A 27,131-nucleotide genomic window follows, 5' to 3' on the forward strand; every position below is an offset into this window, starting at 1 on the left:
GAAAGAATATGGTTTGGGATGAATCCAGGAAATAAGTCTGAGGTTAACACAGGCTTAGGAGATCTTATACGTTTTTGTTCTACAGGATCATATCAGTCATTTAACATGACCTGTATGAATTATGAAGCATTTTATGTGCTTTATATGATACATAACTGCAGCAAAACGCAAAAAAAGTGATGTTAGCTGATGAAGATTAACTCATAGAACAAAACGTATGAGATCTCCTAAGCTTGTGTTTACCACAGACCTTCTTTTAGTGCCTACAAAAAGACCATTACTATTGCTCTCGATTGCTTTGCAGCATGGGGAGGGGGCATGATCACTGAGCGTGCGTTCTTCTTGTTTGGTGTTTATTGGTGGTGTTCAGACCAACGTTAAATGTGCATCACTGCCACCTGGCCTGGAGTGGGATAGAGACATGTGGTTCTGTCCTGGTGACATCACAGGGTCAGAGAGAACTCCTGATTGTAGTCATACCAAAACACTCCAGGCACTCAGCCCATAAGAACCATTCATACTGTCAGATCTAATATGAAGAACTGAATACAACCATAAGAACCATTCATACTGTCAGATCTAATATGAAGAACCGAATACAACCATAAGAACCATTCATACTGTCAGATCTAATATGAAGAACCGAATACAACCATAAGAACCATTCATACTGTCAGATCTAATATGAAGAACTGAATACAACCATAAGAACCATTCATACTGTCAGATCTAATATGAAGAACTGAATACAACCATAAGAACCATTCATACTGTCAGATCTAATATGAAGAACTGAATACAACCATAAGAACCATTCATACTGTCAGATCTAATATGAAGAACTGAATACAACCATAAGAACCATTCATACTGTCAGATCTAATATGAAGAACTGAATACAACCATAAGAAACATTCATACTGTCAGATCTAACATGAAGAACTGAATACAAAACAGAAGAGTTTGACCAGTACAAATTCATGTAACTTTATTTTTAATTGGCAGATCAATTAACTTAACTTATGCAGTTATCCAAACACATTCATTATCAATGACTAAAACAAATCTGCTTTTAAAAGATAACTTAATAAACACATGTAGTTGTTTCATAACCTGTGTATCATTAAACAGTTGTTTAATAGCAAAAATAATCCCCCCAAACTAATGCTCTATCTGATACATGTTGTGTCTACTAGTTCATTCCCACAGAGAACTGCAGAGGGACAACCTGAATGAAAGCAAGTGCCCACAGCAATGTTCCAACATCTGGTGGAAAGCCTTCCCGGAAGAGCCTGTTATAGCTGCAAAAGGGGGACCAACTCCATATTAATACCCATGTTTTTGGAATGAGATGTTCGATGCGCAGGTGTCCACATGCTTTTGGTCATGTAATGTAGAATACAAATTGTAGGACGTATAAATTACAATTTATATGATATGTTATGAATTGGAATTTGTAAAATATGTTACAAATGTTCAATATGTTACGAATTACAATTTATTGTTGCTAATGCTAGCTAGGTGGCTATGCTTTGGGTTAAGTTTAGGGTTAGGGGAAAAACTTTTAGCTAAGATGCTAAGGAGCGGCATGCTAAGCTAACATGCTAAGGAGCGGCATGCTAAGCTAACATGCTAAGGAGCGGCATGCTAAGCTAACATGCTAAGTAGTATCTAAAAAGTAGTAAGACGTTGCAAAGTTGCTTATTAGCTAAAATAAGCTAGTCATCTGTGATGAGATTCAAACATGCAACCTTTGGGTTGCTATATGTTCGTGTTATACACCCAGCCATCCAAAGAGCAGGAGTAAGGCTTCTCTCCGGTGTGTATACAGTTGGTGTGTTTTTAAGCTGACCAGTTGAAACTCTCCCCACAGAAAGAGTCAGACCAGGCTGAGAGGGAAGCAGTACCACCACGTCAACTGTTAAACTATAAACTTGTTTGTTTTTAAAATGAGAAGCCTCAGAAGATATTTAACACTAAGTGAAAATCCAAGGTCATCTCAATATCTTTACATTAGAAGCTAACAAAACACACCAAAACAGACAAGGTGCACAGTGATATGTAAAGTAAGAGGTTAACATTCTATAACACTCCCTTTCCTCTGCATTGTTCTCTCACAGTGAGAAACTATAGGATTACAATAGTGTTCTACACTTTCTTCATTTAATCCAATTTACTGTTACAACTTATTTTATGACTCTAATCTTAACTGTTCTGAGAGAACTGGCGGTGGTGAGACCTCTTTGCTCTATTCATGCTGTTGCTCTCAACACTGTCTCCTGTATGGGCATAGACAGACTTTACAATTGGAGGATGCATTTAATGCATATTTTATAATATTCAATAGGCTACATCTGTCGGTACATATATGTGACAAATATATAATATCTTATAACTAGCTCTATTAATTAAAGGGAAATGAAGCACCAACCAAACATCAACACGTGAAAATGACATCATCAACCAATTAGTAGGCAATGCCTCCTCATAAATTGGTCAAAAATCACACGATGCCCACCGATGATGTCATTAGAAACACTTATCTTCCTCAATCTTTTTTTACTACAGAAACACGCAATATTCACATGTTGATGTTGGGGTGGTGCTGGATATGAGGAATATCCCTTTAAGTTAACAGTCTAAAATGTGCTAAATGCTCTGCAGTTGTGCATTTGGTTTGCTAATTTAGTAGTTAGTTAGCTAACTTCTCCTGGATGCTGTCTATTATATGCTGTCTAATATATATATATATATATATATATATATATATATATTTGCGTGCAGTTATCTAATATTCTGGTATGGCACAAGGTCAGTATGAAGGTATGACAATCTGTATAACACCCAAGCCTAGCTAAGGTGTCCAATAGAGATAAAATATTCCCACAGGCAGTGCAGTACACACAAGCTTTTCCCCAGTGTGTGTTCGCTGATTAACTTTTAGATCACCCAGTGCTGTGAAGCCTTTTCCACAGTCAGACAAGGAGTAAGGCTTCTCTCAGTCTAAGAAGCAGTAGATCTGTTCTATGTGCACTATTTCTATGCTTCCCGTTCTGAAGTTTTGTTTTTTTTACTTCCATTTTTGTACAACAGCTGAAAATACAATATTTTGAGAATGGAAAATATATTTCACAGTGGTTTAGATGGTACAATGTTTCACTACACAACAAGGACTGCTTATTTTAGAACTATTGCAATTTTAACATGCAGGAAATGGTGGAGTGATTTCTACATAGTGCATCTTTAAGTGATGGAGTGACTTTAAGTCTTAGCTGGTCTGAGAGAACTGATGAGGCTTCTGCCCTTTATGTATACATTTGTGGCGTTTTAAGGTATCCAATCGGGAGAAACTCTTCCCGCAGTCAGAGCAGGAGTAAGGCTTCTCTCCTGTGTGTATACGTTGGTGCGCTTCTAAGTTGCCCAGTTGGGAGAACCTTTTTCCACAGTCAGAGCAGGAATAAGGCTTCTCTCCTGTATGTATTCGCTGATGACATTTTAACATATCCAATCGGGAGAAACTCTTTCTACAGTCAGAACAGGTGTAAGGCTTCTCTCCTGTGTGTGATCTTTTATGAACTTTTAGCTCAGCTGATGTTGTGAAGCACTTCCCACACTCAGAGCAGGAGTAAGGCTTTTCTCCTGTGTGTATACGTTGGTGTGCTTCTAAGTTGCCCAGTTGAGAGAAACTCTTACCACAGTCAGAGCAGGAGTAAGGCTTCTCTCCTGTATGTATTCGTTGGTGACATTTTAACATATCCAATTGGGAGAAACTCTTTCCACATTCAGAGCAGTAGTAAGGCTTCTCTCCAGTGTGCACTCTCTGATGAACTGTCAGAGCTTGTGATGTTGTGAAGCTCTTCCCACAGTCAGTGCAGGAGAAAGGCTTCTCTCCTGTGTGTATACGTTCGTGTGTTTTTAAGTTGCCCAGTTGAGAGAAACACTCCCCACAGTAAGAGCAGGAGTAAGGCTTCTCTCCTGTGTGTATACGTTGGTGTGTTTTTAAGCTGCCCAGTTGAGAGAAACTCTTTCCACAGTCAGAGCAGGAGTAAGGCTTCTCTCCTGTGTGTATTCGTTGGTGGGTTTTTAGGTGGCCCTGTTGAGAGAAACTCTCCCCACAGTCAAAGCAGGAGTATGGCTTCTCTCTTGTGTGTATTCGATGGTGGGTTTTTAGATGGCCCTGTTGAGAGAAACTCTCCCCACAGACAAAGCAGAAGTATGGCTTCTCTCCAGTGTGCACTTTCTGATGAGCTGTCAGAGCCTGTGATGTTGTGAATCTCTTCCCACAATCTGTGCAGGAATACAGATTCTGGTCTGTGTGTATTTTTAGGTGTATTTTTAGATTTGATAGAATTGGGAAAATCTCCTCACAATGTGGGCAGTGGTGAGACCTCTTAGCTCTGTGATCTTCCAGCTGTTGCTCTCTGGATGTAGAGAATGTCTCAACATGGTCTCCTGTGTGAAGAACATCAGAAGAACCAATCAGTTGATGTGATATACATGTCAATCAAATGCATTTTATGAAGCCCTTTTTACATCAGCAGTTTTCACAAAGTGCTTTAAAATATATCCAGCTTAAACCCTCAAAGAGCAAGCAATGCAGATGTAGAAGCACATTGGCTAGGAAAAACTCCCTAGAAAGGAGGAACCAGGCTCTGAGGGGTGGCCAGTCCTCTTCTGGCTGTACCAGTAACATATGAACTCATCAGTAGGCTGTACAATCCAAAGGGGAATACATCTATTCTAAAAGTGGGTAACAGTCTGGCTTGTGGTCTATATAAATGCAACATGTAAAGTGTTGGTCGAAAGGTTTTATGAGCTGAAATAAAATATCCCAGAAATGTTTCATATTCACAAAAAGATTATTTCTCAAAAATGTTTACATCTCTGTTAGTGAGCATTTCTCCATTGCCAAAATAATCCATCCACCTAACAGGTGTGACATATCAAGAAGCTGATTAAACAACAAGATCATTACACAGGTGCACCTTCAGCTGGGGACAAAATGCCACTAAAATGTGCAGTTTTGTAACACCACCACAGACGTTTCAAGTTTTGAGGGAGTGTGCAATTGGCATGCTGACTGCAGGAATGTCCACCAAAGCTGTTGCCAGAGAATTTAATGTTAATTTCTCTATCATAAGCCACCTCCAACATAATTTGAGCATTTGGCCCGTATGTCCAATCGGACTCACAACCTCAGACCATGTGTAACCACGCCAGCCCAGGACCTCCACATCCGGGTTCTTCACATGTGGGATCGTCTGAGACCAGCCACCCGGACAGCTGATGAAACTGAGGAGTATTTCGGTCTGTAATACAGCCCTTTTGTGGGGAAAAACTCATTAAGATTTTTGGAGCCTAGCTTCCAAGTGGGTGGTCCTATGCCCTCCCAGGCCCACCAATGGCTGCTCCCCATGTCTTAAGTGTAAAACTAACGATGACTCAATAATCCATGCCTTCTTGGAGTGCAATACATTTAAAAAGTTATGGGCGGAGTTAGAAAGTTAGCAGAAGTTTTACAATGTAAATTTACTTTGAATCTGTCCATCCGCATATTTCAAGACATGGCATATGGGGGTGCCGTGGGGTAGACCATGCTTTTCTCATCCATGATTTGGAAAAAAGATCCTCCATCTCCTCGACAGTGGATGAATCAAATGTAATATTTCAAATATTGAAAGGGTGTAATGAGAAAAACAGAACAGTATCATTTGAGGCCATATGGCATAGAGTGCTACAAGCACTGGAAGGTTCCAGGGCATGAAGGAGAGTGTGAACCATACATGATGTGTATGGTAGCAGTCGAACAAATAGATTCATTTTCTCATGGCGCACAAGACTGATTGGCTCCTGTCTGGGTGGACTAATCCATTGCGGAGGCCATAGGGATGGCACAGTACATCACTAAGACATGTGCTACTGAAATTGTATATGGTTATATTATGTAAGAACAATGGTGCAACACTAATACAAATGACATTATTTTATAACATGTTGCTTTTTCTTCCACGTTTAGATAGCGGTCACTGTCTGCGATTCTGAAACAATATTTTTGAGGAGTGTGGAAACCAACTTAAATAGGTCTGTAATCAATAGCCTAATTGTTAAATATACCGGGTTTTAGAAATCATCCATATTTACTGAGTGTATGAAACATTAAGCACACCTTCCAAATATTGAAAAAAACACACACAAAAAGAAGCCATATGAGGTCAAAGGAATTGTCCGTAGAGCTCAGAGACAGGATTGTATAGAGGCACAGATCTGGAGAAGGTCACTAAAAATTGTCTGCAGCATTTAAGGTTCCTAGTCGTCCTGCTAGCGGGACAACTTCCAGTGAAACTGGAGGGCGCGCAATTCAAATAAATAAATCCTACAAATTATGGATATTAAACATTTAGGTAAATATAAGTGTCTTATTTCGGCTGAAAGCTTAAATTCATGTTAATCTAACTGCACTGTCCGATTTACAGTAGCTATTACAGCGAAAACATGCTATGCGATTGTTTGAGGACGGTGCCCCCACATCAAAATATTTTTCACAGGTTTCATAAATTCACAAATAGCGATTAAATATTCACTTACCTTTTTGAAAATCTTCCTCTGATTTGTCATCCAAAGGGTCCCAGCTATAACATGTAGTGTCGTTTCTTAGACATAATCCTTCTTTAGATCCCAAAAAGTCAGTTTAGTTGGCGCCATCGATTTGAGTAATCCACTCGTTCAACATGCAGAGAAAGGAAACCGAAAATCTACACCTAAACTTTGTTTCAACAAGTCAAAATACATTTCTATTTACTCCTCAGATACCCTAAAATGTAATCAAACTATAATATTTCTTACGGAAAGAAGTATGTTCAATAGGAAACTGTCTTCATGGCGCGCGCAAACACAAATTTCCAAGACTGTGTCCCTGTACTTAAACTGATATTTCTTATTAGTTTTTGGAAGTTACAAGCCTGAAACCTTGCACATAGACTGCTGACACCCTGTGGAAGCCATAGGAATTGCATCCAGGGAGCTAATCTGTTTTCGCATTGTCATTACACGGGACAAGTGAGGGGGAAAAAACTTTTATCAATTTTAGAATAAGGATGTAAGTTAACCAAATGTGGAAAATGTCAAGGGGTCTGAATACTTTCAGAATGCACTGTATTTACAGAAAGAAGATAGATCCTGCTTCTGTTGCCTGTTTGAGTGTGTTTGATAGCCTATTGATTCTGTGAGCTCCAAGCCTCACGCAATTGCAACATGTCAGATAAAGCAATTTCCCAATTTGAGATTTTTTTTGTGGTATGCTGTAAAAGGTTTTAATGTGTGGTATGCTGTAATAAAGGTTTTAATGTGTGGTATGCTGTAATAAAGGTTTTAATGTGTGGTATGCTGTAGAAGGTTTTATTGTGTGGTATGCTGTAGAAGGTTTTAATGTGTGCTATGTTGTAATAAAGGTTTTAATGTGTGGTATGCTGTAATAAAGGTTTTAATGTGTGGTATGCTGTAATACAGGTTTTAATGTGTGGTATGCTGTAATACAGGTTTTAATGTGTGGTATGCTGTAATAAAGGTTTTAATGTGTGGTATGCTGTAATAAAGGCTTTAATGTGTGGTATGCTGTAGAAGGTTTTATTGTGTGGTATGCTGTAGAAGGTTTTAATGTGTGCTATGTTGTAATAAAGGTTTTAATGTGTGGTATGCTGTAATAAAGGTTTTAATGTGTGGTATGCTGTAATACAGGTTTTAATGTGTGGTATGCTGTAATACAGGTTTTAATGTGTGGTATGCTGTAATAAAGGTTTTAATGTGTGGTATGCTGTAATAAAGGCTTTAATGTGTGGTATGCTGTAGAAGGTTTTATTGTGTGGTATGCTGTAGAAGGTTTTAATGTGTGCTATGTTGTAATAAAGGTTTTAATGTGTGGTATGCTGTAATAAAGGTTTTAATGTGTGGTATGCTGTAATAAAGGTTTTAATGTGTGGTATGCTGTAATACAGGTTTTAATGTGTGGTATGCTGTAATAAAGGTTTTAATGTGTGGTATGCTGTAATAAAGGTTTTAATGTGTGGTATGCTGTAATAAAGGTTTTAATGTGTGGTATGCTGTAATAAAGGTTTTAATGTGTGGTATGCTGTAATAAAGGTTTTAATGTGTGGTATGCTGTAATACAGGTTTTAATGTGTGGTATGCTGTAATACAGGTTTTAATGTGTGGTATGCTGTAATAAAGGTTTTAATGTGTGGTATGCTGTAATAAAGGTTTTAATGTGTGGTATGCTGTAATACAGGTTTTAATGTGTGGTATGCTGTAATAAAGGTTTTAATGTGTGGTATGCTGTAATAAAGGTTTTAATGTGTGGTATGCTGTAATACAGGTTTTAATGTGTGGTATGCTGTAATACAGGTTTTAATGTGTGGTATGCTGTAATACAGGTTTTAATGTGTGGTATGCTGTAGAAGGTTTTATTGTGTGGTATGCTGTAGAAGGTTTTAATGTGTGCTATGTTGTAATAAAGGTTTTAATGTGTGGTATGCTGTAATAAAGGTTTTAATGTGTGGTATGCTGTAATAAAGGTTTTAATGTGTGGTATGTTGTAATACAGGTTTTAATGTGTGGTATGCTGTAATAAAGGTTTTAATGTGTGGTATGCTGTAGAAGGTTTTATTGTGTGGTATGCTGTAGAAGGTTTTAATGTGTGCTATGTTGTAATAAAGGTTTTAATGTGTGGTATGCTGTAATAAAGGTTTTAATGTGTGGTATGCTGTAATACAGGTTTTAATGTGTGGTATGCTGTAATAAAGGTTTTAATGTGTGGTATGCTGTAATAAAGGCTTTAATGTGTGGTATGCTGTAGAAGGTTTTATTGTGTGGTATGCTGTAGAAGGTTTTAATGTGTGCTATGTTGTAATAAAGGTTTTAATGTGTGCTATGTTGTAATAAAGGTTTTAATGTGTGGTATGCTGTAATAAAGGTTTTAATGTGTGGTATGCTGTAATAAAGGTTTTAATGTGTGGTATGCTGTAATACAGGTTTTAATGTGTGGTATGCTGTAATACAGGTTTTAATGTGTGGTATGCTGTAATAAAGGTTTTAATGTGTGGTATGCTGTAATAAAGGTTTTAATGTGTGGTATGCTGTAATAAAGGTTTTAATGTGTGGTATGCTGTAATAAAGGTTTTAATGTGTGGTATGCTGTAATACAGGTTTTAATGTGTGGTATGCTGTAATAAAGGTTTTAATGTGTGGTATGCTGTAATAAAGGTTTTATTGTGTGGTATGCTGTAGAAGGTTTTAATGTGTGGTACGCTGTAATACAGGTTTTAATGTGTGGTATGCTGTAATAAAGGTTTTAATGTGTGGCATGCTGTAATACAGGTTTTAATGTGTGGTATGCTGTAATACAGGTTTTAATGTGTGGTATGCTGTAATACAGGTTTTAATGTGTGGTATGCTGTAGAAGGTTTTATTGTGTGGTATGCTGTAGAAGGTTTTAATGTGTGCTATGTTGTAATAAAGGTTTTAATGTGTGGTATGCTGTAATAAAGGTTTTAATGTGTGGTATGCTGTAATAAAGGTTTTAATGTGTGGTATGCTGTAATACAGGTTTTAATGTGTGGTATGCTGTAATACAGGTTTTAATGTGTGGTATGCTGTAATACAGGTTTTAATGTGTGGTATGCTGTAATAAAGGTTTTAATGTGTGGTATGCTGTAATAAAGGTTTTAATGTGTGGTATGCTGTAATAAAGGTTTTAATGTGTGGTATGCTGTAATACAGGTTTTAATGTGTGGTATGCTGTAATACAGGTTTTAATGTGTGGTATGCTGTAATAAAGGTTTTAATGTGTGGTATGCTGTAATACAGGTTTTAATGTGTGGTATGCTGTAATACAGGTTTTAATGTGTGGTATGCTGTAATACAGGTTTTAATGTGTGGTATGCTGTAATACAGGTTTTAATGTGTGGTATGCTGTAATACAGGTTTTAATGTGTGGTATGCTGTAATAAAGGTTTTAATGTGTGGTATGCTGTAATAAAGGTTTTACAATAATGTTCCTTTAGAACACATTATAATAATTTATTAAGTGTTGTTTACAACTGTTCCAAGTGGTCAGAAATATAATATTGTAATCTAACAGCACCTGTTTGCCACACAATAGGCTACGCATGCAGCTCTCACTCCAATACCATCCTTTTCATTTTTCTTTTACTAGAGAACTCAGTTAAGAACAAATTCTTATTTACAAACCCGGGATGACGCTGGGCCAATTGTGCGCCGCCCTATGGGACTCCCAATCACAGCCGGATGGGATGCAGCCTGGATTCGAACCAGGTACTGCAGTGACACTGAGATGCAGTGTCTACGACCACTGTACCACTCTTGCTATCCTTCTTCCTGTTATTATTATAACTATTGTTATGATCATCGTTAAAATAATAAGTAATGTCATTATCATTAGCAGGCTTAGTATAGTACCCTTGTATATTGTGAATAATGATGAGTGAGAAAGTTACAGACACACAAATATCATACCCACAATACATGCTAACCTCTCACCATTAAAATAAGAGGGGAGGTTAGCATTTGTTTTGGCGGAGGGGTATGATGTGTTTTGCATCTGTTACTTTCTCACTCATAATTATTAACGTAGAAGTGTTTAGAAACATCTTCTATTCTTATTTAATAACTGGATAGGAGTGGACTTGAACTGAGGTGTACCCAAGAGCCATCGCCAGCAATCATGGATCCTTATTTCTTCTTCTCACCAGCACAGTCATATTTGACATTAAGTTGGCTTACATGCATAATCGTAGCCTATTTTACAAGTGTTGATTTACAATATCAGCCATTTTATCAATTGATTCTTCAGCGATAAAAGTAATACTTCATCCATGCTTTATGAGTTTAGTTGCCTTTTACTCATTTTAGGTATTTACATTTTTACTTGCATTTCATCTCGTTATAAACAAAATGTCTTCTGCAATATCTTGTTGCATCAGTCTTGGCCATTAGTCCCCATCTCATAATGATACATTCTCCTCCCAGCTGCAAACCAAGTGTCAAGGTGGCTATCGTCAATAATGTATCGAATAAGAACTGTGGCTTTAAGCTTCAGTCACTTTGTCTGTAGCCTATTAATGTTAAATACATGGGTTTTCTTCTCCATAATTCTAACAATTTGTTCATTTGCTTCAGTTTCTATGTACCAGGATTCACCTTGCCTGAATTTATTCGGGGAAATGCTTCTCTATGCAAGTTTCAACATCCTAACCTACTAACAACGATTTGGTCCCAGTCACCACTTTCTAGTTGCAAATGAAGGCTACACAGCAACGGGTTTTTACCACATTGGTTCCCTTACTGGTTCATCGGTCCTTGGTTAGCGCTCAGTTTTTCATAATACTTTTACTCAAGGGCCTTTTCACGGGTGGTCCTACAGTTTCCATGGTCTCAAAGTTTCATGGGTTAGACAGTCGGCTTCTGAGTACAGGTCTTATCACACATGCTTCCCATCCGTGTAGGTTTGGGGGATGTTTAGGGTAAGTAGTTTGCAGTTCTCACAAATAATTGTTAACTCTAGTGGACCTCAGCTCATATTTTTTTATACCTTTATTTAACTAGGCAAGTCAGTGAAGAACAAATTCTTATTTTCAATGACGGCCTACCGGGGAACACTGGGTTAACTTCCTTGTTCAGGGGCAGAACAACAGATGTTTACCTTGGCAGCTCGGGGATTCGACGCTCTGACCACTAGGCTACCTGCCGCCCCATAGGCCTAGCAACATGTCTCATACAAGGCAAATCACATTATTTCAGGCACTAATTACGTCTAGTCGCTTTGTCTCGCAACTTATCCAGAACACTGCAGTCTGTCTGGTGTTCAACATTCCCAAGTTCCCCCATGTCACTCTGCTCCTCCGTACATTCCACTGGCTTCCAGTCGAAGCTCACATCCACTACAAGATCATGGTGCTTGCCTACAGAGAAACAAAGGGAACTGCCCCTCCCTACTTCCAGGTTATGCTCAAATCCCAACCCGAGCGAAATTACTCAAATGTATGTGTAAAAATGTACAAAACAACCATTGCTGTGCAGTCTGGAGTTTGGCAGGGATGTGTGATGTCAGAATTACAGAATAGATTGAACCTGCCTTTACCATGATTAACAGATTTCCCAATCTTCTCCTCCTCTTCTTCATCTTTAATGTTGACATTCAGCTCCAGTGTTTGACTGCAGTCTTCCAGCTTCACTGATGCCATCTCTGGATCCTGCAGTGCAAACTGGGCTCCACTGTCACAATCAGGACCCAGTGACTGAAGGTTTGTACTCAGTGTGGAAGGAGAGAGGAGGGCTGGGTTTGTCCTCACTGTTGATGTCACTGGCCTCAGACTTGACCTGAGTCGGCCTGTAGTAATAAAGACAAACGGACACAAAGATTATTGTCTTGACAGTTCTGGAACTTTTTTATTCTGTAAAATATGTTTTTTCCTGTTCAATTATCTAATTTCAATAGATCAAGTAGCTAAGCATTGACAACAAAAATGTATTCCCATTTGACACAAAGTGCACACTTTAAATTACACAACGTAAGTGCAGTTAACCTATATAGTAGATTTCCTGAATTCACATACAGTGCATTTCGAAAGTACTCAGACCCCTTGACTTTTTCCATATTTTGTTATGTTTTACAGCCTTACTCTAAAATGGTTCAAATGTATTAAAAACAAAAATAACTTATTTATATAAGTATTCAGAGCGTGAAGGAATGTGTGCCGTCAATATGTGTGTGTGTTTTGTGTGTATTAGTGGTGTGTGTGTTTAGAGTCGAGTGAGTGTACATCGAGCCGGAGTCAGTGCAAAACATAATAATAGATAAGAATGAAATAAGGGGGTCAATGCAAATTGTCCAGGTCGCCATTTGATTAACTGTTCAGTAGTCTTATGGGGGTAGAAGCCATTTGATTAACTGTTCAGTAGTCTTATGGGGGTAGAAGCCATTTGATTAACTGTTCAGTAGTCTTATGGGGGTAGAAGCCATTTGATTAACTGTTCAGTAGTCTTATGGGGGTAGAAGCCATTTGATTAACTGTTCAGTAGTCTTATGGGGGTAGAAGCCATTTGATTAACTGTTCAGTAGTCTTATGGGGGTAGAAGCCATTTGATTAACTGTTCAGTAGTCTTATGGGGGTAGAAGCCATTTGATTAACTGTTCAGTAGTCTCATGGCTTTGGGGGTAGAAGCTGTTAAGGAGCGTTTTGGTACCAGACTTGGTGCTCCGGTACCGCTTGCCGTGCGGTAGCAGCGAGAACAGTCTGTGACTTTGGTGGCTGGAGTCTTTTACAATTTTTAGGGCCTTCCACTGACACCGCCTGGTATAGAGGTCTTGGATGGCAGGGAGCTCGGCCCCAGTGAGGTACTGTGCCGTACGCACTACCCTCTGTTGCGCCTTGAAGTCGGATGCCGAGCAGTTGCCATACCAAGCAGTGATGCAATCAGTCAGGATGCTCTCGATGGTGCAGCTGTAGAATGTTGAGAGGATCGAAGGACTCATGCCAAATCTTTTAACCATCCTGAAGGGGAATAGGCATTGTTGTGCCCTCCTAACGACTGTATTGGTGTGCCTAGACCATGAAAGGTGATGTTGATACCGAGGAACTTGAAGCTCTCGACCTTCTCCATTACAGCCCCATCAATGTGAATGGAGGTGTGCTTGGCCCTCCTTTTCCTGTAGTCCATGATCAGCTCCTTTGTCTTGCACCACACTGCCAGGTCTCAAACCTCTTCCCTATAAGCGTTCTTGTCATTGTCGGTGATCAGGCCTTCCACTGTCGTGCCGTCTGCAAACTTAATGCTCATGCAGTCTTGGGTGAACAGGGAGTACAGGAGGGGACTAAGCATGGATCCCAGAGGGGGCCTCGTGTTAAGGGTCAGCGTGGCGGATTTGTTATTGCCTACCCTCACCACCTGGGGGCGGGCCGTCAGGAAGTCCAGGATCCAGTTGCAGAGGGAGGTGTTCAGTTCCAGGGTCCTTTGCTTAGTGATAAGCTTAGAGGCCACTATGGTGTTGAACGCTGAGCTGTAGTCAATGGGCAGCATTCTCACATATGTGTTCCTTTTGTCCAGGTGGGAAAGGGTAGTGTGGAGTGCAATGCAGATTGTGTTGTCTGTGGATCTGTTGTATGCTATTTAGAGTGGGTCCTGGGATGATAGTGTTGATGTAAGCCATAACCAACCTTGCAAAGCATTTCATGGCTACAGATGTGAGTGCTACAGGTCAGTAGTCAATTAGGCATGTTACCTTGGTGGTCTGCTTGAAACATGTAAGTATTACAGATTGGGTTGGGGAGAGGTTGAAAATGTCAGTGAAGACACTTTCCAGCTGGTCAGCGCAAGCTCTGAGTACGCATCCTGGTAATCCGTCTGGCCCTGCAGCCTTGTGAATGTTAAGGTCTTACTCACATCGGCTGGAACAGCTGGTGCTCTCATGCATGATTCGGTGTTGCTTGCCTCGAAGCGAGCATAAAAGGCATTTAGCTCAACTGGTAGGCTCGCGTCACTGGGCAGCTCGCGGCTAGGTTTCCCTTTGTAATCTGAAATAGTTTGTAAACCCTGCCACAACCTGACGACTGTCAGAGCTGGTGTAGTAGGATTTGATCTCAGTCCTGTATTGACGCTTTGCCTGTATGATGGTTCATCATAGGGCGTAGCGGGATTTCTTATAAGCGTCCGAATTAGTGTCCTGCTCCTTGAAAGCAGCTGCTCCAGCCTTTAGCTCAGTGCAGATGTTGCCTGTAATCCACGGCTTCTGGTTGGGATATGTACATACGGTCACTGTGCTAGTAAAACAGTCCTGTAGCTTAGCATCCGCTACGTCGGACCTCTTCCGTATTGAGCGCGTCACTGGTATGTCCTGTTTGAGTTTTTGCTTTAAACTTCTTGACGCACCCATCCCGTTAGCGGGATCATTTTCATCAACATCCGCTGAATTGCAGAGTGCCAAATTCAAATTAAATGACCTTTTTTTTTTTCATGAATTCACAAGTGCAATATAGCAAAACACAGCTTAGCTTGTTAATCCACCTGGCGTGTCAGATTTCAATAAAGCTTTTCGGCGAAAGCATTACAAGCGTTTATGTAAGAACATCTCTCTCAGTAGACAAAATATTACAAACAGCAGGCAGCCAAGTAGATTGGTCACGAAAGTCAGAAAAGCAATAAATTAAATCGCTTACCTTTGATGATCTTCGGATGTTTGCACTCCCAAGACTCCCAGTTACACAATAAATGTTCCTTTTGTTCCATAAAGATTATTTTTATATCCAAAATACCTCCATTTGTTTGGCACGTTATGTTCAGAAATCCACAGGCTTGAGCAGTCACGGCATCGCAGACGAAAATTCCAAATAGTATCCTTAATGTGCGTAGAGAGATGTCAAATGTTTTTTATAATCAATCCTCAGGTTGTTTTTACAATATATAATCGATAATATGTCAACCGGAATGTAGCTTCTTCCATAGGCGAGAGAGAGAAAATGGCTGTAGCGCATGAAAAACTCTGCTGGCACCCGCCATCAACTTGCGCAATGGGTTCTTTCTCGCTCATTTTTCAAAAGAAAAGCCTCAAACTATGTCTAAAGACTGTTCACAGCTTGAGGAAGCCATAGGAAAAGGAATCTGGTTGATATCCCTTTAAATGGAGGCAAGGCATCCAATGGAACAGAGAGCTTTCAGGAAAAACAGCACTTCCTTGTTGGATTTTCCTCAGGTTTTCACCTGCAATATCAGTTCTGTTATACTCACAGACAGTATTTTGACAGTTTTGGAAACTTTAGAGTGTTTTCTATCCTAATCTGACAATTGTATGCTTATTCTAGTTTCTGGGCCTGAGAAATAGGCCGTTTCAAATGGGTTCGTAACTAAGTAAACTTATACTCTGTTTTATTATATCTAATGAACAATATGAGTTCATAAGAAGGGATTGTGTGACACGTACAAGGAGTAATAAAAGTTAATGAACACCATTCCAACTAGGAAGAAAGGAATGGTTTGTGGATTAAGTAAACAGATATGGTACACTGCTCAAAAAAATAAAGGGAACACTAAAATAACACATCCTAGATCTGAATGAATGAAATATTCTTATTAAATACTTTTTTCTTTACATAGTTGAATGTGCTGACAACAAAATCACACAAAAATTATCAATGGAAATCAAATTTATCAACCCATGGAGGTCTGGATTTGGAGTCACACTCAAAATTAAAGTGGAAAACCACACTACAGGCTGATCCAACTTTGATGTAATGTCCTTAAAACAAGTCAAAATGAGGCTCAGTAGTGTGTGTGGCCTCCATGTGCCTGTATGATCTCCCTACAATACCTGGGCATGCTCCTGATGAGGTGGCGGATGGTCTCCTGAGGGATCTCCTCCCAGACCTGGACTAGAGCATTCGCCAACTCCTGGATAGTCTGTGGTGGATGGAGCGAGACATGATGTCCCAGATGTGCTCAATTGGATTCAGGTCTGGGGAACGGGTGGGCCAGTCCATGGCTTCCTCTTGTTGGAACTGCTGACACACTCCAGCCACATGAGGTCTAGCATTGTCTTGCATTAGGAGGAACCCAGGGCCAACCACACCAGCATATGGTCTCACAAGGGGTCTGAGGATCTCATCTCGGTACCTAATGGCAGTCAGGCTACCTCTGGCGAGCACATGGAGGGCTGTGCGGCCCCCCAATGAAATGCCACCCCACACCATGACTGACCCACTGCCAAACCGGTCATGCTGGAGGATGTTGCAGGCAGCAGAACGTTCTCCACTGCGTCTCCAGACTGTCACATGTGCTCAGTGTGAACCTGCTTTCATCTGTGAAGAGCACAGGGCGCCAGTGGCGAATTTGCCAAACTTGGTGTTCTCTGGCTAATGCCAAACATCCTGCACGGTGTTGGGCTGTAAACACAACCCCCACCTGTGGACGTCGGGCCCTCATACCACCCTCATGGAGTCTGTTTCTGACCGTTTGAGCAGACACATGCACATTTGTGGCCTGCTGGAGGTCATTTTGCAGGGCTCTGGCAGTGCTCCTCCTTGCACAAAGGCGGAGGTAGCGGTCCTGCTGCTGGGCTTTTGCCCTCCTACGGCCTCCTCCACGTCTCCTGATGTACTGGCCTGTCTCCTGGTAGCGCCTCCATGCTCTGGACACTACGCTGACAGACATAGCAAACCTTCTTGCCACAGCTCGCATTGATGTGCCATCCTGGATGAGCTGCACTACCTGAGCCACTTGTGTGGGTTGTAGACTCCGTCTCATGCTACCACTAGAGTGAAAGCACCGCCAGCATTCAAAAGTGACCAAAACATCAGCCAGGAAGCATAGGAACTGAGAAGTGGTCTGTGGTCCCCACCTGCAGAACCACTCCTTTATTGGGGGTGTCTTGCTAAATGCCTATAATTTCCACCTGTTGTCTATTCCATTTGCACAACAGCATGTGAAATTTATTGTCAATCAGTGTTGCTTCCTAAGTGGACAGTTTGATTTCACAGAAGTGTGATTGACTTGGAGTTACATTGTGTTGTTTAAGTGTTCCCTTTCTTTTTTTGAGCAGTGTAGTTAACCTATGGTTGAACCGACGAAACTGAGCTCTGGGGTGTTTTAGATAACCTAGGAATGCACTCACTGCCTTTTCTGTTAATTAGAACTGTCAGCTAAGTGGTGATCGATAATGGTGAGGAGTCAAAAGTTAAATCAGTTGTGTTGTGTGTCCTGTGTATGTGCTGGGGGGGGGGGTCAGAATGAACTCAGAATGAACTTTTAAAGTTCCCTTTGACCCGGTCTGGAGGAGGAGATTCATTTTAGGAGCAATGAAATGACATCATGTTATTGTATATAAACTGTTGCTCGTGGTAACGTGGCAGCGCGCTCCGAGAATAAATTCTGTTACCTATTATTGATAAGACTGGTCTCCGTCTATTTTATACAAACAAGAATCTTACAAATTCTCATGAAATAGATTAAGGGAATTCAATTAATAAAAACACATTGGTATATTTAAATTACAGTAACACAGAACACGCTGGCCGTGGCAGAACACTGACATTCCTGTCTTGCAGGAAATCACGCACAGAACGAGCAGTATGGCTGGTGGCATTGTCATGCAGGAGGGTCATGTCAGGATGAGCCTGCATGAGGGGTACCACATGAAGGAGGAGGATGTCTTCCCTGTAACGCACAGTGTTGAGATTGCCTGCAATGACAACAAGCTCAGTCCGATGATGCAGTGACACACCGCCCCAGACCATGATGGACCCTCCACCTCCAAATCGATCCCGCTCCAGAGTACAGGCCTCTGTGTAATGCTCATTCCTTCGATAAACGCGAATCCGACCATCACCCCTGGTGCGACAAAACCGCGACTCGTCAGGGAAGAGCACTTTTCGCCAGTCCTGTCTGATCCAGTGATGGTGGGTTTGTGACGGTGATGTCTGGTGAGGACCTGCCTTACAACAGGCCTACAAGCCCTCAGTCCAGCCTCAGCCTATTGTGGACAGTCTGAGCATCTGAGCACTGATGCAGGGATTGTGCGTTCCTGGTGAAACTCAGGCAGTTGTCGTTGCCATCCTGTACCTGTCCCGCAGGTGTGATGTTCGGATGTACCGATCCTGTGTTGTCACACGTGGTCTGCCACTGCGAGGACGATCAGCTGTCCATCCTGTCTCCCTGTAGCGCTGTCTTAGGCGTCTCACAGTACAGACATGGCAATTTATTGCCCTGGCCACATCTGCAGTCCTCATGCCTCCTTGCAGCATGCCTAAGGCACATTCACGCAGATGAGCAGAGACCCTGGGCATCTTTATTTTGATGTTTTTCAGAGTCAGTGGAAAGGCCTCTTTAGTGTCCTAAGTTTTCATAACTGTGACCTTAATTGCCTACCGTCTGTAAGCTGTTAGTGTCTTAACGACCACTCCACAGGTGCATGTTCATTAATTGTTTATGGTTCATTGAACAAGCATGGGAAACAGCGTTTAAACCCTTTACAATGAAGATCTGTGAAGTTATTTGGATTTTTACAAATGATCTTTGAAAGACAGGGTCCTGAAAAAGGGACATTTCTTTTTTTACTGAGTTTATTTACTATGACGTGGTTGACAAGCTATCTTAACATGAATGAACTGATGAAGATAAGTCGCTCTGGATAACAGCGTCTGCTAAATGACTCAAATGTAAGTCTGGAATTTGGCAGGGATGTGTAATGTCAGAATTACAGAATAGATTAAAACAGTGGGAAGTTGGAATGAACAACAAACTTAGATAGATAGAACCTGCTCTTACCATGACTAACAGATTTCCCAATCTCCTCCTCCTCTTCTTCATCTTTAATGTTGACATTCAGCTCCAGTGTTTGACTGCAGTCTTCCAGCTTCACTGATGCCATCTCTGGATCCTGCAGTGCAAACTGGGCTCCACTGTCACAATCAGGACCCAGTGACTGTAGGTTTGGTCTCAGTGTGGAAGGAGAGTGGCAGGCTGGGTTTGTCCTCACATGTTATCGGCCTCAGACTTAATCTGAGTCGGCCTGTAGTAATAAAGAGAAACAGATACAAAAGTTAGTCTTGACAGCTCTGGCGCTTTCTTTATTCTCTAAAAATATATTCTATATTTTTTAATTCAATTATCTAATTTGAATAGATCAGGTAGCTAAGCACTGACAACTCAACATTCATTCCCATTAGACACAAAGTGCACACTTTAAATGACACAACATAAGTACTCTTAACCTATAGTAGATTTCCTCAATTCACATAAATCCATAAATGACTCAAAAACCATTTAGGTTGCCGTTTGTTTTAGGCAGTATTATGAACTATTTCCCTGAACAACCATGTCTCCGACATATTATTTCAACTAACAAAAATCTCTTGTATTTCCCGTTCACACGATAGTAACATTTATAAATAAAGACGGAAACAACTGAATGTGTCTGAATATTACTACACATGTAGAAAACTGATAATCATTACATTCAGCTTCCAAACTGTAGTGTGACTGTGTCTGAATATTACTACACATGTAGAAAACTGATAATCATTACATTCAGCTTCCAAACTGTAGTGTGACTGTGTGAAACTGTCCGTCTCTACTGCTGCCCCCTTACTACCTGCACTGAGCGAAACGCAGACAATCTGACAATCCTCTGAATTTACCAACGCCCAGAGCGCACTCTAGAGTACATTTACAAACAAACCCTAAAGCCAGTAGGGTCCAGCTGTGACGTCATCTCTCAGAGTCTCTATGCTGCCTGCCACCTACTGATATGTCATCTCAGTGCAGTGCAGCTCTCAGGATAAAGGAACGATATATGGAGAAGTGGGCGTTTCCAAAGGAACGATATATGGAGAAGTGGGCGTTTCCAAATGAACAATATCAGGAGAAGTGGTGGTTAAAATATCCAATAACAAATAATACATAGTCAAATAAATGTGTTTTATAAGGTAGCTAACGTTAGCTAGCATTTACATTTACGAACAACAGGTTAACTACGGTTAGGTAGGTAAAGTTCAAAGATACAGTTCAGTGAGTGAAGAGTTTTTTTTTTTTTGCATAACTGAAATTCCTTACTGTAATTTCTGCAGATCATGACTAAAGTCTGATAACCCAAACGAAGTATTGAGTGGCACCTTTCGAAAGCCCCACTTTTCCTAAGAGACGCACTGCATCGATAGACGACCTATCCGTAGTGGGCAGGCAGCACAGAGACCCTGAGGGGCGACTGCTCTGAGAGATGACGTTGCAGCTGGACCCCTCTACTTAAAGCTGCATGAATTTGGACCAGTCAAATGTTTGGGCCAAGCCAAGGGTCGGCCGAAATTGTAAAACATAAACGTCTATAATTTGATAAGTTTGGTCCGGTCCGTGGATTTTGAAATCCAGTCCGCCGGTCCGCACCAAAAAAGACCCCCAAAATAGACTTCCAAAAGAAGTCGAGGGGCTCCTCCGCAGACAGAGTGGACGCCGCCATTTTACCAACTCAGGAGCTTCATTTTACACAAAACCAATAACATGTAAAAACGAACAAAAAAATCTCAAATAGATTATTTATGAAATGACCTTGTCGAAATGATGTACATTCACTCGGAAGACCCCCAAGTCTACGTGACATGTAAAATAGTTTTTAATCACGTTTTTCACTCACTGGGTTTGACACAAACAATAACGCATAAAACCGGAAGGATTTGTTATCTAGCATGTTATGACGTTCTTTCGATGTTAGACTGTTTAAACTTGCTATCACATACCTTCAGTAATGAAGAGAAACGGACACAAAAAGTTATCCTCTTGACAGCACAGTTATGGCGTTTCTTTATTCTGAAGAATGCGATTGGGGTTGCCAGGTGTATCAAAATGTCTAGCTCAATGATCAAAACCAGTCCACAAGGCCTGAAAACGTGTCGATTTTTTTTTCAGCCGCAAGAGAGGAGTTGACACATTTTGCCATAGTTATCGCCTTTTCCACAACGTTATGGAGCGAATTAAGAAGGAATATCGACGTAAGAAGTTACCTTTGGTTTTCCATCAAAATAATAATTATTGCAAGCTAACATGACTAATAAAGGAATTTGAATATGTCTCAAGACTAAAGACAATTCGCTCTTATTAAACTCGCCAGATCATTTTCAGTCATTGGATGTAGATGTAACTGCTATGAGTGTAAATAAATCCCTTGTGCGCATGTGCATAACTATTGATCAATCCAACAGGAGAGTTTGAGGGATGAAAGTTGGACAGAGGATTTCGAGATCTCTGTGCAAGAAACACTTGGACGAACTTCAAAAAACGAATTAGGCTATTGACTTAAACCCTTTACAAGGAAGGCTATTGACTTGTCATTTCAAATATGCATAGGCTAGGCTTACTGACTCAAATCTGCGTTTATGATTGTAATTCAACTTTGCCATGGTTTGGTTAGCTAGATGCAAATAGTATATAGCCAGATAGCCCACAGTAGCCTAGGCAATATATAAGATTAATGATTTAGCAGCTTGCTTAATTCACATTGACAGAGCATTTAGTTAACATGAATAGCGAGGCGATTGTTACGTAAGAAAGGGTTATGTTGCCCAATAGCCTCCTGGAATAAGCTACTGAGGATGGGGTCTTGAATTTCAGTCACTGAATCATATATTAATAATTTGTATATTTACCTGTAGCCTAATCTGACTGACTATTACCTTCAATCTAATGCATTCTAGCAACAGCTGATAGATTGAACTGTGACCATAATCACAACTGATAACTTCCCATTTCATTAACTAAACATGGCCATTAATAATAGCATAATTACACAAGGCTACAAGAACAATAAACTGAAGTTATAGGCTATGGATTAAATCCGTTTGATTTCCAGGTAGGCTACACAAGTGGCACAAATGTATTTGCAATGACTCCAGTGATATCGTCATCTCAACATGTTTATTGTATGAAATGGTAGGCTACAGTAGCTTACATAGGCATACAAATTAATAGGCTACTTAATGGCCAACATATGTATCATTCTCCACATGTAATATCAGTTTCATTGTGGACTTTTCCGTAACAGAAGCACGCGAGGGAGTTCCATAACTTCTATTTAAAATGTCCCGCTCGAGATCCAAGAACTGAGTATGCTTAAAACCCTTCGCTTTATATGGTTTTCGCGCGTCCGTTCGGTCTCCTCTCACGCCTCGATCACACCGACAGCGAATTGTACACCAGAAGTACAACTTGTTTCCAATGGAACGCTTTGTTTGCCTTGCAGCATTGCGTTGCAGAGGTAGTTGTAGTGCGTTATGTGTGGTGTTGAATGTATCGAACGTGTGAGTAAAACTGTATGCGTAAACGGTTTGACAGAAATGGTAGCAGAAGGTGAATGTTGAACTTTTGTTGCACACATATCCAGACGACGCTATCAAGGCGTCACTCACGTTACTCAGCTGCCTGCTGCAGCGCTCAGTCTCAAACCACACACACCTCGGCCTCCGGCCCTCCCACTCCCCACCACTCACTTGCTCAGCAACAGACTGCCTCACTGCCTAATAGTCAGCAGCAGGTCACATTGAAATAAATATTTTAAAAGAAAAATGCTATAGCGGCTGCGGTGCAATTAAGAAGTAGCCCAAAAACCCGCAACCCGCCACCATTACATTTTCACCCGACATCGTTTTCCAAGTAGCCCACAGGAAAACTGCAAACATGGCAACCCCGAATAGGAGGTATAACGTTTCCCGGTTGCAGGGACATCACTCGATAGAAATCCAATATGGCTGCCAACGCAATACCATATATGGACAAGTGTTTGTGACGCCGAACTCAGTAGCTCTACTCTCATTGGTCCTAACGATTTTCTTAAGTTTTTGCATGTAGCTTGCGACACCGCCATCAAATTAAATTGTATTTGTCACACGCGCCTTATACAACAACCGTATACCTTACCATGAAATACTTACTTACCAGCCCTTCCCAACAATGTAGTTAAAAAATAAGAAAATTAACAAATAGATAAAAAGAAAATAGTAACACATTGTACTAGTAAGACATCATGGATGACATCAATGGATCATCAGAAATGGGGATAGATAGATGTATATATATAGAGAGAAAGAGAGATAGATAGATAGTGCATATTTAATGTGTTAACAAGGCAAATAGTTATATGTATTATATTTACCTGCATGTATACCTAACTAATTGTCTGTATCTATATTGCAGAGATAAGTAGTGTCTTGCAGAGTAAAGATCAGAGCTCCAGCAAGCTTGTTTTGAGACCTAGCTACTGTAGCTAGCAACCCAACAACAGTGTGTACCAATACCAATTTCAAATACAAAAAACAACACAACAGGACATTTCCTTAATCCTACCTGGCCTATCAGAGTTCCAGATGGAGCTATCAGCATATTGCTTACATCTATCCAATACTTCCAGATCTACACAATAAGATCTACTAGGGGTTTATTGGGGTTTTCAGGGATTTGTGCCAATGAACCAAGACCCTGGTCTCTGAGTTCAGGCCCAGATCAACACCAAAATAACACGAGACTATTTGTGCTATTAAATATAGTAGGTTTGCCCATACTAGGGATCAGGCTTTCCTGACCTGTCATGGTATGTAGGGCATTGGCCACCAACCCTGTTCCTGGAGAGCCACCAGGTGTGCCTGCTTCTGTTTCAGTAAATACTATGAGACTCATACACTGGAGGGTTTGTAAGTGTTGGTCTAAGATCCCTCCTACATACATTACAATGATGGATATTTAAACAGAGTTATAGGGGAACATAGGGTTGTGCTAAAACATAAAGAGAGAGTGGTATTTAGGGAATGTGCAATAGGTTGGGACCAGCAGAAGCACCAGCCTTGACAGTAGGTCCACTTAGTACCGGACCAGCAGAAGCACCAGCCTTGACAGTAGGTCCACTTAGTACCGGACCAGCCATGGAAGCTCCATCAGTCTGACAGTAGGTTCACTTAGTACCGGACCAGCCATGGAAGCTCCATCAGTCTGACAGTAGGTCCTCTTACTACGGGACCAGCCATGGAAGCTCCATCAGTCTGACAGTAGGTCCACTTAGTACCGGACCAGCCATGGAAGCTCCATCAGTCTGACAGTAGGTCCTCTTACTACGGGACCAGCCATGGAAGCTCCATCAGTCTGACAGTAGGTCCTCTTACTACGGGACCAGCCATGGAAGCTCCATCAGTCCACAATGTAGTTCCACCAGTCTGTCTTACAGCCTCTGCATATGATACACCATGACTGATTCTATATCTCTGAGCCTCTCTCTGCACCTGGCATCCACCAAATGCTGCACAATTGCCCCCCTTGTTCCATCATGCAGTAGCACGATGTGGCGGGCCGGGTGCAATGCATGCTGACATGGTCGCCAGGTGTAGAGAGGCTCAGAGATACATTGGTGCGGCTGGCTTCCGGGTTATGCGAGCAGTGTAGCTTGGCTGGGTTGTGTTTTGGAGGACGCACGGTTCTCGACCTTCGCCTCTCCCGAGTCTGTAAGGGAGTTGCAGCGATGGGACAAGACTGTAACTACCAATTGGATACCACGAAATTGGGGAGAAAACAGGCTAAAATAAATAAAAAATATATTTTTTAAATAACACTCTTCCAACTTACCCTACACACAATTAAAAACCCACTACACCATTCCACTACTTTGAACCCTATCTGCTCCTGCACCACGCCAACGGCCTGGGAGGACGGGACACCAACACTCAACACACACTGTAACTCTTCTGAAGTCAAATCTCATTCAGGATCCCTCACCTTTGACCCAATCTCCTCTACTTTCTTCACTGCTTCAGCATGACACCTTCTGCACTACTGTGACTCTGGACATCTCAACCTGCTTCTCTCGCACCAGACATTTCCAATCCCCAGCAACATGGGCACCCCTACAGTTGACACCAATGTTCCCTCTAAACTGCACTTGGGCACGCAGTAACTCAGAGACTGACGCGCAGCTCCCCCAGGACTGCAGCACAGAAGTGTCAGCCCACGGAGAGAGGCAGCTCCCCCAGGACTGCAGCACAGAAGTGTCAGCCCATGGAGAGAGGCAGCTCCCCAGGACTGCAGCACAGAAGTGTCAGCCCAAGGAGAGAGGCAGCTCCCCCAGGACTGCAGCACAGAAGTGTCAGCCCACGGAGAGAGGCAGCTCCCCCAGGACTGCAGCACAGAAGTGTCAGCCCACGGAGAGAGGCAGCTCCCCCAGGACTGCAGCACAGAAGTGTCAGCCCACGGAGAGAGGCAGCTCCCCCAGGACTGCAGCACAGAAGTGTCAGCCCACGGAGAGAGGCAGCTCCCCCAGGACTGCAGCACAGAAGTGTCAGCCCACGGAGAGAGGCAGCTCCCCAGGACTGCAGCACAGAAGTGTCAGCCCACGGAGAGAGGCAGCTCCCCCAGGACTGCAGCACAGAAGTGTCAGCCCACGGAGAGAGGCAGCTCCCCCAGGACTGCAGCACAGAAGTGTCAGCCCACGGAGAGAGGCAGCTCCCCCAGGACTGCAGCACAGAAGTGTCAGCCCACGGAGAGAGGCAGCTCCCCCAGGACTGCAGCACAGAAGTGTCAGCCCACGGAGAGAGGCAGCTCCCCAGGACTGCAGCACAGAAGTGTCAGCCCACGGAGAGAGGCAGCTCCCCCAGGACTGCAGCACAGAAGTGTCAGCCCACGGAGAGAGGCAGCTCCCCCAGGACTGCAGCACAGAAGTGTCAGCCCACGGAGAGAGGCAGCTCCCCAGGACTGCAGCACAGAAGTGTCAGCCCACGGAGAGAGGCAGCTCCCCCAGGACTGCAGCACAGAAGTGTCAGCCCACGGAGAGAGGCAGCTCCCCCAGGACTGCAGCACAGAAGTGTCAGCCCACGGAGAGAGGCAGCTCCCCCAGGACTGCAGCACAGAAGTGTCAGCCCATGGAGTGAGGCAGCTCCCCCAGGACTGCAGCACAGAAGTGTCAGCCCATGGAGAGAGGCAGCTCCCCCAGGACTGCAGCACAGAAGTGTCAGCCCATGGAGAGAGGCATGAGATTGAATTTCACTCAAACTTTCTAGAGTTTTCCTTGTTATTTAACAACTTCTCCCTTTACTGTGGCAACTATGATTGAATCAACACAATATTAGCCACTTTCAATATAACATACCGAAAACAAAATGAACTATGCAAGATACTTTGTTGTAGGCAGAACACATCAGAGTAAGATTCTATTGCGTTGACATGCACAACTCAGCCCGTGCTCGACGCAGACTGGTGCAGCCTAACCAATCAGAGCTGCAGTAGGCCTATATGTATATAGATATATGCCATATATTGATCTGTGCCATTTAGTTTGAACTGGACTGTTTTTACAGCATGAAGGGTCGTGAGTTGATGCGGTTGTTTTGAAATCAAAGCAGGAGCTGCATGTAGCCACGTGTGCACATTTTGGACATGTCCTTTGCTAGTTAGTGAGTTATTAGCCCAGTTATAGATGATTTGTAGTCAACAATGGGAGAGTGATTGCTTCCTACAATACATTTCTAGACATCTTTGAAAAGAAAGTCAGGTAAAGAGCTTTTTTTATGTCTTAAAAGGGCAGTTTTATTTTGAGGTCTTAAATAAGC

General features: G+C 41.9%; 1 protein-coding gene across 9 annotated transcripts in view; it reads right to left on the reverse strand.

Moving 5' to 3' along the window:
• Window positions 1-2,753: 2,753 nt before the first annotated feature.
• Window positions 2,754-27,131, reverse strand: part of LOC112239018 (zinc finger protein OZF-like) — a 139,173-nt gene continuing 114,795 nt past the window's right edge. For 7 of the 9 annotated variants that reach the window (XM_042318342.1, XM_042318345.1, XM_042318343.1 and 4 more), the window contains 2 exons: window positions 12,152-12,400; window positions 2,754-4,452 (listed from right to left, as the gene is read on the reverse strand). In XM_042318342.1, coding sequence (XP_042174276.1) covers window positions 3,269-4,452; window positions 12,152-12,400 — 1,433 coding nt within the window. In that variant the 3' untranslated portion in view covers window positions 2,754-3,268. Of the gene's footprint in view, window positions 4,453-12,151; window positions 12,401-19,326; window positions 19,571-21,290; window positions 21,447-27,131 lie in introns of those variants that run through there. The other 2 variants (XM_042318352.1, XM_042318353.1) reach the window with 2 other exon arrangements.

This window comes from Oncorhynchus tshawytscha, unplaced genomic scaffold (genome assembly GCF_018296145.1).
Source record: "Oncorhynchus tshawytscha isolate Ot180627B unplaced genomic scaffold, Otsh_v2.0 Un_contig_2903_pilon_pilon, whole genome shotgun sequence".
NCBI lineage: Eukaryota > Metazoa > Chordata > Actinopteri > Salmoniformes > Salmonidae > Oncorhynchus > Oncorhynchus tshawytscha.